Below are 14550 nucleotides of genomic sequence, written 5' to 3'. Positions count from 1 at the left end.
CGGTTAACCATATTATATATTATGTGAATAAATAGTTAAACAATAATAATTATTAGTCATTCGGGAAAACGTCTTGTTAGGATATTATAAGAAAATAAGAACCACTGACAAAGCAGTTTGTTTTATTTTCGTTACCCATCTCCATCTGGATATCTGGATTTATTGTTTTTTTTCAACGGAATTAATTATGGTAGCCACGGGTAGCGCTAAAGTCCTATAATGATCTAAGTTAGTTCTAGATAAGTGTCCAAGTGTTACATATCTATCGTCTTATTTTTAATCTGTTCTGAAATAGCATTTAGCAATATTAATAATCTGTGATAGCAACATGGCCGTTGTAGACTGTGGTTTGGCGTTTCTGGCGCTTTGTGATTGAAATATTTATTCACTCAAATTTATAAAAAAACCTTGAATCTATTGGTACATGTATCTGAAACTGGATATATTGAAAATATTTAGGCCTGAAAATACACGGATGAAGCTTAAGAACTATCAGTATTATTGCATGATAAACATAAGATTACAAAAGTTCTATTTTAAATAAGTTTTAATTCTTCAGTATGACATCAATTGACAATTTAAAGTGTGTTTTTTGCAATGAAGTATTTACCGATAAAGAATTATTACAGGAACATTTCAGGTAAAAATATTACAGGCTAAACATTTACTAGTTATGACAGTTCTTGGTTATACATTCTCCATGTAAATGCTAATTCTATACAGTTATTAATAATTTTAGAAAACACGGCAATCCTGTATTTGATAAAAGTTCTAAGAATAAAAATAAAAACCAAAATGAAGTACCTACTTCAACTGAAAAAATGGAGGATAATGAGTTGGTAGGTTGTGATGTTTGCGAAGAAGTTTTTCCCACAATATCAAAGGCAATAACACATAAACACAAAGTGCACCCTGACCATGATGCTAAGTATTTTTGTCCATGGTGCGGCAAGCTTTTTACTATGAAGGTATGTAGTAAGATTATTACCAAATAAACTTGCTTTTTTAAGAATAAACTGAAGGCAACTATCTATATATATAAAACTCAAAGGTGACTGATATAGTGATCTATCAACGCACAGCCCAAACCACCAGACGTATCGGGCTGAAATTTGGCATGCAGGTAGATGTCATAATGTAGGCGTCCCCTAAAAAAGGATTTCCCAAAATTCTTGCGGGAACGGGGAAAAACGGGGATGCACGTACAAAGTCGTGGGCGGAAGCTAGTTAAAAATATACATTATTTTTTCTTGTAGTTGTTAATCTTTACACTACCTTGTTTTTTATTTATCTCCAGTTTCATTCCCTAAATTATGCAATGCCATAAACTGAGTAAAAATATAAGTTGCGCATACAACCACTAAGATTGTAAAATATTACCAATTTAAATCTACCAAAATACCTTGACTTTAAAACTGTTGATCTAATAACTGTTATGACTTGTATTATTTCAGCACTTGTTCAATAAACACCTACAATCAAATCACGATGGCTTAACAAATAGCAATGAAAAAAACTTTCACTGCGATAGCTGTAGTGTATACTTCAATGTGCCCTCAGCGATGCTACATCACAATAAATTCTTTCATAGACAGGACACAGATCTGAATTCTATTGGCTCATCTAAGAAGATTAAATTCTTTAACCAGGTATGTTTTCTTATACTGGCAATTACTTATACATAATACTTACACACAAGTCTTGAAATATTTTGTCATCATTTGGACTGCAGCTTTGCCCGCACAGTCAAAGTAAAACTTGCATAGTTCCTGTTCCCGTGGGATTTTCGTGATAAAAAAGTAGCATATTATGTGTTAGTCCAAGTTAAGCTTTGGTCTGGTGATCATGACGCCGCGCTTGCCCTTCGCCGCTGACGCATACTGCGACGGAACAAGAGAACATTGTCGACGTTTTTCATATGATTGAGTGTCCGGCATCGCAAACCGCATACCTCAGCGTTGTGCGTCATGATCACCGGACCAAAGCTTTACGCTCTATGTCTGTACCAAATTTCATGATAATCGGTGCAATATAATAAATAGCAGTGTTTGCGCGAAGGAGTAACAAACAATGAAACACACTTTGGCATTTATATTCTAAGTAAGGATTATATGTGTACACAACTTATTTATTTAATGACACAGCCTTAAATGAACACTTTCTATAATGATACACTTCTTATATTCTTCACACTTCACCAATAAGCAAATGTCACCAGTAATTTTCTTTTTTTTTAGGAGCTGGTATCTATTTTCTACTGTCCTTTTTGTGGAGAAGAGTACAATAATAAAGTGAATTTACATGTAAGTTGCTACTATATTGTATTAATTGTATCAAACTCTAACAACATTGATATTTTTAATAAAATTTTCTATACATATTGTTGTTCTTACGGGAAACATTTGGTAGTTGCTGTGTATTTAAAATAATACGGATGAAAATTTGCTTCACCTAGAAAATTAATCATAATTGTGTAAGGTCAACTAACATCTAATTTATAAAATGACACTACAAAACAACAAATTTTTATGATAACTTACAATTTACATTGCCTTATTTTTTGTCTTTTCTTTTACATATTTCTAAAAATAGTATGTTAATTTTGTAGAAACACATGGAAGATGAACATGGTGATGAAAATCAAGCCCCAGAAGATGTGTTACGCTGTCCACTGTGTGAAGCATTCTTCTATCATTTAGATGCATATGAATTACACCTGACATTCCACTCTACAGAAGATGTGTATAGTGAACAAAATGAAATGTAATGCTATATTTGTTATATATGATATCTCAGTAAAATTACATTCTGTTACTTACCTAATTTTAATCCTTTCTAAATATTATTCTAGGGTCAGTGAAGTTACAGAATTTTCATTGGAAGCTGTTCCACCAATAATGGAAAAAGTGTTGTCAGATCCAAAAATTGATCCTATTGTAAGTTGCAAGTAAAAATTATATTAGATTCGTAATTTAATAATATTATATCAGTAGCTGACATTTTCTCTTCATTACAGAACAATTTCCTCGAAATGGCCATGAGTGAGTCTGAAGGTAGAGGCCGAGTGAAAACAAAGAAACACAAAAAACACAAGAAATCTAAAAAGGAATCTATAACATTGGATGAATTTTTAAATATGAATAAAGATGTATTTGGTGATGGTTTAAATGTACAAGGTATTGAAGAAGTTCCTACACAAATGGTTCTCAAGAAAAAGTATAATACAAAGAAAAATATGGCAAGTAATATGGAAGCGAAAAATCTCAACTCAGACCTAGCTAAGTTGAAAAAACAAGGAATTATAATAAAACCAAAATCTAGTAAAAGTAGTATATCTCTAAATGATCAGAAAAAGCACACACCTATTCCAACTAGTAACACAAATGTTTCAGTACCAACAAATCCTAATGATGTCATATCAAAATTATTAAGTAAAGGCAATAGTGAAATAAAAATTATCAAGAAATCTATTAAAACAGAACCAGAAAATAAGCAGGATAGTTATCAATCAAATAAAGTAGATTCTTCATCTGATTATAGCCAGTCTTTAGATAATGCATCTCAATTATGCACAAAAGAAAATGAGAACCATGATATGGATATTGCAGAAAAGCAACTAGATTTGCAAAATAATATGAATATTGAAAACAAAGATAATCTCACTGAAAACAGTAATAAGGATAATGAAGGGACTGAAAACATATTTCAAGAAGAAACTCCACCAGACCAAAATGATACAATTGAATCAGATAAATGCGCAGATGAATTAAAAAATGATGAGGACAAAATGTCATCAGATGCAGAAGAGACTGAAGAGAAAATTGACCCCCCTTTAAAAGCTTTACAGAATATTGGTTCACAATTAACCATAAAATCTCTTAGTGAAACAAAAAGTAAAACAACAAACGATGAGCAACAAATACAAACTGAATTGGAAAATTCCGATATAAACGAAAAAAACATTCAAGAAAATTGTACTGAAAATGATGATGAAGCAACTGAACAAGTAACCGAGAGTAATGCTTTGAACTCATTGAATTTAAATAATAGTATAACTGTCAAAGCAGTTGCTAAGAGCTCACAGCCTAGCCCACTAATAAATGACGAAAAACTTAAGCAGCAAGAACAAAATGTGACTAATAGTAAATCATTAGAAGCATTAAAAGGCTTGAGTAAATTTATAACAGTGAAGCCGACAAATTCATCGCCACAATTAACTAAAAACCTTGCGTCAAATGAAGATAATGATGAAAAAGACTACATGAGCGCAGATGAAAATATGAATGAGGATACAGATTGTGGTCCTTCAAAACAACTTACTATACCTGTTAAACAACAACCGAGTAATCCGAAAGTTATACCAGCGAAAATTCCATCTAAAGCAGATGCAACAGAAACAAAAAATAATACACAACTATCTGTCAATTCTCTTAAAAATGAAGATATTTTAAAACGATTGACAAATGTTACTGCTAAATCTATTTCGACACCTAAAAAACCCTTACCTCAAAAAACGGTAAAAGCGTTTCCTAAAAGTGTAAATGAAGATGCAGTTAATAATAAAAAAGACAATATTATAGAGATTTTAAATATAGATGATTCAGATAGCGAAGCTGATACTGAGCATGTTGTAAAAGCCAAACAAAATGATACAATTAAGCCAGTAAAAACTCCCAATAAAATCATCGCTAAACCAACATCTACTAATGTTCCACGCGGATTAAACAAAAATATTACAATTAAATCAATGAGCCAACAAAGTTCAAACTATACAGAATATAGATCTAACGCCGCTGGCCAAGAATGCAAAAAGACTGTTGTAAATCGAAGTTTTGAATCAAAAAATGTCAATATTACACATGGCAATAACAAATTTTTAGAAGAACAAAAAAATCTCCAGGAGACAATTAAAAATTTAAGACGTCATATTACTGTTAAATCAAAAAATTCTGATTTTCAACATGACGAGATGGACAATGCCGATAGTACTGGACATGCAATGAACGCAGATGAAGATCACGATTCTGACTCTAGTGAAGGTAGACTTAAGATCACAGAACTGAATGAAGAAGATTTTAGCGACAATGAACATCACGCGGAAGATGAATCTAAGGCTAGAGTGGAATCGCCTCATAGTTATAACAGCGACGAGGAAATCCAAAATGAGGATCATATAGACGACGATTTTGCCGATATTGAGAGTCAAATTAAAGTAAATCCTATCAATAAAAGGAAACAACATCTTAAAACGCCTATTCAGCCTAAAAAATCTAATATAAGCCACTTGAGCGAACTAACAATAAAACCTTTACGACAGGGAAACACATTTTCAGAAGATGAAGTTAAAACAAGTGATAAAGGATCTGACACAACAAGAAATGTAGCAAATGCATCAGGGAAACCTTCAACTTCAAAATCAGTAAATCAAGAGAAACAAATAAGTAAAAATGTTCAATCCAATCAAAAAGCATCTTCCAATCAAATTAGCACTGTAAAAACTGTTAAAACATATCAATCACAAACTGTAATAGAAGAAATAACAACTACAGTTACAAAAACGATTCGAACTGTTAATACACAGGAAGTTCAGAATACTAGTCAAAATATTTCAAGGCCAACTGTCAGACCTCAAAAAATAATGAATATGGCCGCGAATAACATAAGAGCCACTCCAATAAGACAACCATCACCAGTACCGATCGGTACTAAAGTACGAAATTCTGTTCCTACTTCGCAAATTGTATCTCCTAACACAAACACAATCCGACCATCTAATATGATAGTCCCTGTACGTCCTAGACTGAATGCGCCACGACTGCAGAACCCATCTAACATCCGAAAAGTAGTCCCGGCAGCTCAAAACCAACCACGTCCTTATACTCCAAACAGACCTCTAAAGATTTCACCGCAAGTTACGAATAACGCAAAGAGACAATCCGAGGAAGCCTCTGGTCATTTTAGTTGTTTCAAAAAACCAAAAGAATCTCTAATACCTGTACAAGACATACCGGACATGACCGGCGAAGATGGAACGGTGCAGTATTCAAGTTCACAAAGCAAATCTAGTTTTTCAAATGTAACAAAAGTTTTAAGTAACGCTGGTTCAACTTCTCAAACGAGATCGGAAACCAGCTCGTCGTCTCAACAGCACATTGCTAAATTGAGCGGTGTGTCGGGGCTGAAGATAGTCAAAACGAGTTCACAGCAATCAAAACAAGTGGAAGAGAAATGTGAAGTCAATTCGCCTAAAAACGATACAATAGCAGCTTTGGAGAAACTTCAGCGACAAGGCTTACTTATTAAAAAGCCTAGACTAGATACAACTGAATATGAAAAAAAATCATTGAGTGGGAGCGATGGAGAAGCGTATGAAGAATAAATTTCGTATTCTGCCACTAAAATTCAAGACTGGTCTTTTTGTTTGTTTTTCAGCTATTTGGTTGTAAATAAATGTATATAAAAATTAATTATAATTAGTTTAAGAGTGACATTCAGTGTAAAGCGAACTTAAAATTATATTATTTATAAAATATATTGATATTGAAAGATCAATATATTTTAACATGGAAACATTTTTTTTTTCAATGAAACAATAAATGAGTAATAAATACTACGAAATAGTTTTATTTAACAACTGTATTTACATAAAAGATACATAATATCAATAATACAAATATCTTTTCTTATATGAAAATACTATAATAATAAGAATAAAATCGATATATTATCGCCGAGATAACCATAGTAATTGTAACTTTATTCCTGCTTTGTTTCCAGCTTATTTTGCCTCCATTTCTGATCCTGCAATTATTTAATATAAATTTAAAAAATCAGTAAAACTGAAAGAGGAAAAATGTGGTTCAACTATATAAACAGGTATTACTACGTTGTGACACACACACATCTCAAAATATACGTAAGCCTTAAAGCTACATATATACATATTTTATGTTTATTAAAAATGCAAACATAAATAAAGCAAAAAAAAACCAAATCAAAAACGGACAAAACAAAGCACCTACTTTTTAAACGTACCGATGTGCTTCTTATTGTTGTCACAAAATTTTTAAATCATTTTCGAAGCATACAATAATTATCATATATTTTATATTTAGACGATAGAAATTGAATTAAAAGAAGACAAACTTATGTAGTGAAAAGTAGAAAATACAGACTGAAACGACGAAATCGCCTTAATTTCGTAAAACCTAAGGTAAAACCTCAATAAGACTTTACTGTATATAGTATGTACCTATCAGAAAGAGCCCAAACAAACATTTCTCCAAGGCGATACCGTCATATTAAAGCTGTAATACCAATAAACATTTTATATCCACATTGCCCACCTCATATAATTTTTCCCATAAAGCCAATGACATCACTACAAAATACGATTAGATCTCCGGCGTTTCAACTGAGAATTTTTCTATATGATATACCTAATATTTAGAATGCATTTTAAAACCCTCGGACATTACACAGTATTCTGTTTTATGATAACTTGATGAATTATTGGAACCCCTAGCATTGCTTTAATGAAATAGATTTTTTCATCACGTACCAAAACCGCAATTTCATTAGACAGCCGGTACGCGATAGCTCGCAATTTGTAGCGCAACTTCAAAGCACCCCGATTTTTCTTGTACATCGTTTGCAGAATTGTATACGTATTACAGCAGTGCAACGTAAGGAACAAAACGGCTAAGTAAGACACCTGCAGATAATTTCAAAAAAAAAATTAAGAAATTAAAAATAACATTTGCAACTAAGAAGAAAATTTATTAAGTGTATTATAAATAAACAAAAATGAATTTTACAACCAGTTGTGTGTAAAAATAGTAAATAAAGCGTTAAGTACACAGTCTATTTGTATGTTAATTTATACAGATCTTCCATGTTTTCTTACATTACTATATTTGCAATACGCATGAGGCATGACTAGTTGCCTTAGTCCACATCGAATCCAAAATATAATATCACATAAAATACACGTACATTTTCGATTCCTTGAAGTTTTGTGCGTACATTTTTAAAAGCTTATTATGCTGCGTATAGATTTAAGTGGATACATAATACAGAATGGAATCAGTTGATCGAGCGCATACCTATTTCGTATATACCAGGAACTATTATACTCAACATATAAAATATACTCGTTGCCTACTGTTTATCATAAAAATTATTTTTGTAATAATATAGGTACAATAGTTATTGTGATAATAAAAATATATTCTGTTAACCAGAATCCTTGATTTGTCCATGAATAATATTTAATGAATAAACTGTGTACAAATGATAATTATTATTATACAACTAAAGAACACATAAAATTGTTTTCTAAAACTTATATATAAAATAAATACGTACAAATTAAAGTTCTAACTAATAAAATGCATTTTCGTATCGTTTATTAATCAAAAACGGTAAATATTTCGATTTCAAGCCATTGTATTACTACATAAATATTCGAGCTGACATAACGCTTCTATGGAAATAGGACCGGTACGCTATTCAGTCCGGCGAATTTGGTTGAATGGCAAAAATTGGAATCGTGACAACCTTACTCATGTGTAAGTAGGTATATTATAGTTATAATATACTCGCACTAATATAAATCCCTCACACTAAAAATGTACTTATAATAATGAGATTTCATAATTATTAACATTCTGTTTTATGACCATAACTCAGAACTCAGTAATAAATATCTAAAAGAATTTCGAAATCTAAAGTTAGAGGCTAAGAAAATTAGACTTTTTAAAATATTAAAACTAAAGTAATACTTGAAATTCTTCTTTATCTTTTATTTCCAATTTTTGCCACTCGCAAAATAGCCTTGTGTCAGGTAGACCTTCCGCAGTGCACTCTTGAGTCTTGTGTGAATCAAAACATGCTCTAAAATTAAAATGAAAAAGAAATGCTAGGCTACTTATTTTACCTATTAAACAATAAATAAGCAAAACATGTGTATTACAATTATAGCTGAACATACTAGTCTTGCACAAGACATCTTTTTTAATACACAAAAATTATCCAAATAATAAAATCATTTGAATAATATAACGGTCAGAATAATATATTGGTCCACCATATTTCTATGATCTTGTGATTAAGCCAACTACACTTATTTTAACTCTAAAAAGAAAATAAAAGTATTAGTATTTAGTTTAATAGTAAAATTTTCTGTTATTAATAGTATTTAGAATTTAAATGAGTTCGAATTGTATGATGATCGAGTGATGAATTATCAGACAGTCATTATTTTTAATCTTTGCTATATTATGTAATCTCTTGTGTATGATGTATCCTATAACAAAAATTGGACTTTACAACAAATTGATAAACATTGATTTATATAAGACAGATATGCCTAAATATAATATATCGATAAATAGAGCGTTTTCTTTGTAAGTAATTACGTAATTGTCTTTTAAATAGATATTCGATTATGAACTTTAAAATACAATTATATGTAATTCGACTTTGTATAAATATCTCATCTATACTAATATTATAAAGCTGAAGAGTTTGTTTGTTTGAACGAGCTAATCTCAAGAATTACTGGTCCGATTTGAAAAGTTCTTTCGGTGTTAGATAGCCCATTTATCGAGGAAGGCTATAGGCTGTATATCATTACGCTAAGATCAACAGAAGCGGAGCCACGCGGGTAAAACCGCGAAGTGCAGCTAGTTGCTAATAATATGATAGTAAAAATACTTTATTTTACAATATTTTGAAGTGTTTAGCCCAAATATGGTACCTACGTGTATGATTCAATATTGACGACAACCAAATATATACATACCTATTATTTACTTTACATACATTGACAAAGTCTGTAAAATTGCCATAGTGGTATACAGAATTAAAAAAAATCCAAAGGTAAATATACATAGGATTATTAAATCAAATTGTTTTATGATAATATGTTAACCTACATGACCTTCATCGTAATGTGTATTTTCCCATCATTGATTAGTCGATATGATTAGTAAAATTACAGAAAACAATGCTACGATAAATAAAAATTGCTTTAAAGTTACTACATACTTAAATTTTACGAGCCATTCTCAATAGAGCTGCTGCAAACAAATAATATTAGTAGTTGGCTTATATCCACGAAGATGCATTTCCATAATATGAACACGAAAGCTTCTAGAAGGTTCTAGAACAATATCATAAGCGTCGAGTAATATACAAATGCTAATTGTTCGTGATTATTATACTAAAATCTACACTACAAGCGTTGTTTGCTGGAGATCTTCAATCTTGTACCTGTTCGTTTAGTTTCTGCGGGATTACCAGGAATGTTGTGACCGTATTTCCAATTCCGAGCAACAAGAAGGATATACTTAATGCTGCCACCTGTTGTTATTCGGACGACGAAAATGTGTATATAGTGTATAGGTATTAAGGTTTAAGTACACAGACATGGTTTGGTTTACATAATACAGTAAAATGTATACCTACATATACAGTATACTTAATGATATAAAAACTGCGATAAAATGAAAAAAATCAAATAAATGTAACACAACTGCCATTGCTTAAAAATCAACACACCTGTCTTAAATTCGATTAATATGTTTCTAATAAGAATATCTTTTTAAAAATCAGTTTGATATACTAACAATAAAAAAGATACAGTTACAAAAATTAAAAATACATTTCACAACTAGGTAAGTAATTTTGATCTTTTAAATCAATTAGTTACGGTTTTCTAAAAAAAGTTCCATCTTTACTATCATTAATTATTAAATTTGTTAACATACCTGCCATGTTGCATCCGGGTTAAAACTCAAGTGGTATAACGTATAAGCGATGTATAGTTGGAAAATATATCCTCCGAACAGAAACGGTAGGAGATATGAGAGTCCCCTCCACATCCAAGAGTGGAATCCTTCGATAGTAATGTCCATATTGTGCCTCGCGCCCAGGGCTTTTAGCCTGTACAATACTCCACTTTGATATCTGAACTGCATGTATTGTACTACACCTGGAATGTTTCGATGACTATTTAGAAAAATGTAATACAATTTCTTTTAACGTGACCAACTCAACATTTCTATCAATGAATTCTTAATATTTTTTAATCAAAGCCAAGTTATTTGTTCTGTGTGTTTTTTTTTTCTAAATAAAATAAAGAAATAATAATTATATTATTAAATAATATTAAATAATTAATAAATAATGATGCCTAGAAGTCATGTAGTAAAATTGATAGAACTAATCCCCAACCTGATTTAATCTCTATGCATCTTTTTTGTCTATTTCTCCAGTCACAATTTTTTAAAAGTGTATTTTAATTATTATATCTATCTGCTTTATATTAGTTCTTTATTATATTAGTTCTTTTTCAAGCAGTTAAATACTTACTGATATAAGCGATAAACCACATGAATGTATGTTTGAATTCCTCCCAAGACTCGTTCTGCGGCCAAATGAGTAGAATACCGGCGACAACAGTTGATACAAAGTGGTGCAGTCTCCACCAACCCTTGATCCGAGATCCATTCACTTTGAGAATGCTCTCGCGAATCGTCAAAGTACAGTAGTACCATACCAAGAGAAATATCAGTATTAATTGCAAGGGCCTGTGGAAAATGTAATAATAATATCAAAATTTGAGTTTCATTGATGTTCTCATTTAGAAAAGCAGCTTCATCTATCTGAATTCTCTTCATTATACATGCATACAAACAGTGTTTTTGCAATGTACAAAACTTATACTAAATCTGAACTTTGGGCGGCTTTATCACTTATAGAAATTTATTACTTAAGTCTTAAGCTGATAAATATTGAGTCACTTAATATGATTTCTGATAAATGATAAGTTTTATATGTCACTTAAATAATATGATTAGTCAATGTATTTTAATGGGCTTATAATTTAATCCTGATTAAATTTTTTAAACAGCATCAAAATAGTACTTTTAGCCTAACTAAATATTATATAGGTATCCATACTAATATTATAAATGCGAAAGTAACTCTGTCTGTCTATTACTCAATCACGCCTAAACTATTGAACCAATTTGCATGAAATTTGGTATAGAGATATTTTGATACCCAAGAAAGGACATAGGATAGGTTTTATCCCGGAAATCCCACGGGAACGGGAACTATGCGGGTTTTACTTTTACTGCGCAGGCGATGCCGCGGGTGGAAAGCTAGTAGGTATATTTATGTCAAGGTGGTTTTTACTTTTTGACTCATTTTATACCGTAATGTTCAAAACACAAGTATACAAAAAGGTGTTTAACTCACCTGAAGTCTATATATAAGTTAGCAACAGCTAAAACAAAAGCAATAGCACTGAGTATGAGCTTGAACTTCTCATACTCATCTTTGTATTTGAATCTGAAAATACAAATATAGCATGTCATTGTAGTAAACATAAAAATTGAACAACAATGCATGCAATAAGTTATTATTTAAAATTCGCTTATAATGTATAACAAAAAAAATTATTCTCAATTTTAATCATCAATTTGTGTATTTTAAGAATGTGTTTAATCATAGTTAATATCACAGCGTAATGTGTTTGATAAGCGATAATTAAAAATCTGAAAGAGTGCAAAATAAAGAATGTACTTATTTAAAAGAAAAAACATCTATTTCTGTTGAAAAGATTAAACTTTGCCAGAATTTCAGAGCTGTCTGATAAGAATTATTAATTGAAAAGTCGTATATCTCTTACATTATTTTATCAAATTGTAGACAATTTAAATGTATTTTTTTTTATACAGTTTCAGTTAAAAAAAAAAGCAGAAAGCAAACATTATTAGTTAAGTCTCTAATTATTGTAATTTCGTTACTATACATACTTGTCATTTTTATTCAAAATGGATACATTAACATTGCCAAGTATGATTTTCAGATATAGACTGTTTTGTTTGGGTAGAGTTGCTTCAATTTCATGCAGCATAGCTTTCCTTTTCATGATCTCTTTTTCCAATGTTGCCACTCGCTCATCTTTTGTGGATCCCTTCTTTTCCAACCTACAACATAATAAATTATATTATACTAGCTTTCCGCCCGCGGCTTCGCCCGCTTTGTCTAAAACATTATAAATTATATACTAAAACCTTTCTCTTGAATCACTCTATCTATAAAAAAAAAACTGCATCAAAATCCATTGCGTAGTTTTAAAGATTTAAGCATACTTAGGGACAGAGAAAGCGACTTTGTTATATACTATGTACTATGTTTATAAACATACAACATTGATTGAAGTGCATCACTTTGTTAAAAATTAAGCAACTATTTATCAAACCATGTCAATAATTTTTATATTTATCAGGATTTATTTTATCAACATAATCATCTACATGACAGATAATTAATTACCTTAACTTGGAATCTATATCTACACATATATACCCTATCATTTTACATAAAATATCAATAGTTTCATAGGTACCTATATATTATCCTTTTTCCAAGTGTCACAGGACACAAAATTACAATTTTTTATGACCTTCAGTAACTAGATATTACTTAGCTACACAATTGTGATATTTCAGAGTTACTAAACAAAAAACGTTTGAGAAATTCATTATAAATTAAAATAATGTATGTTCATATAATAGCATTAGTTTCAAAACATGTTTACATTAACTATAATCAGAAAGATAATAAGATAAATAGCTTTTCAAATGATCTTTATTCCCCTCAATCTGACCTTTTGAGTGCACTTGAAATTATGGACATGCGATATCTCTGATGGTTTAACTCCTTCATACATGATGCTTGAAGTTCACCAACCTCTTCTAATTTAGCAGCATAATCTTTATTAATAGTCTGAAATAAAAAAATAATCATTGATAACAAATATTTCATATCTTAACTTATTATTAATGTTTGTGTAGATATACTTTTAACCTTCAAATAATAATAATAGTTTTGTAACACTACATTGATATTACCGAGCTAAATCATATTATCATTTAGAATAATAAAGTAAACAACAGTTTACAGCACTGTGGACGATGACGATTAGTAAATAACAAAGGTCTATTACAATTACTAATAAAGGATTTAGTACTTCGAAAATGAATCAACACTTTATAGTCGATATGCTTATGTTACTAATATTTATAAAAGTATAGATTTATTATATCGTAATTTGAATTATTAACGAATCGAATAAATTATCTTAAGTTTTGATATGTTCAAAATCTATAATTAATGCAAAGAAGTGTAAATATTGGTCTATACGGTATACCTCTAGTCGCTTGTAATCGGCAATCAAATCTTCCCATTCCTTTACACATTCTGCTACGTCCATATTCATTTTTGTACCTTTTAAATAACCCTTATTTATAGTAACAAATTAAACATTGAATAACTTCAGCTAAAATTTAAGCAAAGAAAATATTCATTTTGGAATTAACTCGAAAACAAGCTGCCGACGGAGACTGACTGCGACTGTGCAAGTGACGTCTGTCAAATGTCACTACAATATGTTGACGTTTGTTATCGTTTTTCGTTTGATGGCCAGAAGATATGTCTATTTGCCAATTTCAAGATTTGGTTCTTTATAGTCTA

The 14550-nt window shown here is 30.6% G+C and overlaps 2 protein-coding genes across 5 annotated transcripts; one reads left to right on the top strand and one right to left on the bottom strand.

The window, feature by feature from the left end:
* Positions 1–330: 330 nt before the first annotated feature.
* On the top strand, positions 331–6463 carry LOC123696328 (MATH and LRR domain-containing protein PFE0570w-like). 2 transcript variants are annotated; one of them, XM_045642438.1, is made up of 7 exons: positions 331–640; positions 740–968; positions 1455–1649; positions 2238–2303; positions 2609–2763; positions 2852–2936; positions 3017–6463. In XM_045642438.1, exons 1-7 carry the CDS (start codon positions 561–563, stop codon positions 6377–6379), a joined length of 4173 nt encoding a protein of 1390 aa, XP_045498394.1. In that variant the 5' UTR covers positions 331–560; the 3' UTR covers positions 6380–6463. The 2 variants fall into 2 exon arrangements, with proteins under 2 accessions (XP_045498394.1, XP_045498395.1); XM_045642439.1 differs by having other exon boundaries at positions 724–968.
* Positions 6464–6637: 174 nt separating this feature from the next.
* LOC123696351 (transmembrane protein 120 homolog) lies at positions 6638–14438 on the bottom strand. 3 transcript variants are annotated; one of them, XM_045642477.1, is made up of 8 exons: positions 14228–14438; positions 13685–13803; positions 12828–13001; positions 12268–12360; positions 11377–11594; positions 10773–10996; positions 7562–7714; positions 6638–6801 (listed from the first exon to the last, which is right to left on the bottom strand). In XM_045642477.1, exons 1-8 carry the CDS (start codon positions 14294–14296, stop codon positions 6757–6759), a joined length of 1095 nt encoding a protein of 364 aa, XP_045498433.1. In that variant the 5' UTR covers positions 14297–14438; the 3' UTR covers positions 6638–6756. The 3 variants fall into 3 exon arrangements, with proteins under 3 accessions (XP_045498433.1, XP_045498432.1, XP_045498434.1); XM_045642476.1 differs by having other exon boundaries at positions 6704–7714; XM_045642478.1 differs by lacking the exons at positions 6638–6801; positions 7562–7714 and adding an exon at positions 9579–10365.
* Between the last annotated feature and the right edge of the window lie 112 nt (positions 14439–14550).

This window comes from Colias croceus, chromosome 12 (assembly GCF_905220415.1).
Source record: "Colias croceus chromosome 12, ilColCroc2.1".
NCBI classification, from domain to species: Eukaryota; Metazoa; Arthropoda; class Insecta; order Lepidoptera; family Pieridae; genus Colias; species Colias croceus.
This window is presented reverse-complemented; position numbering and strand designations above follow the sequence as displayed.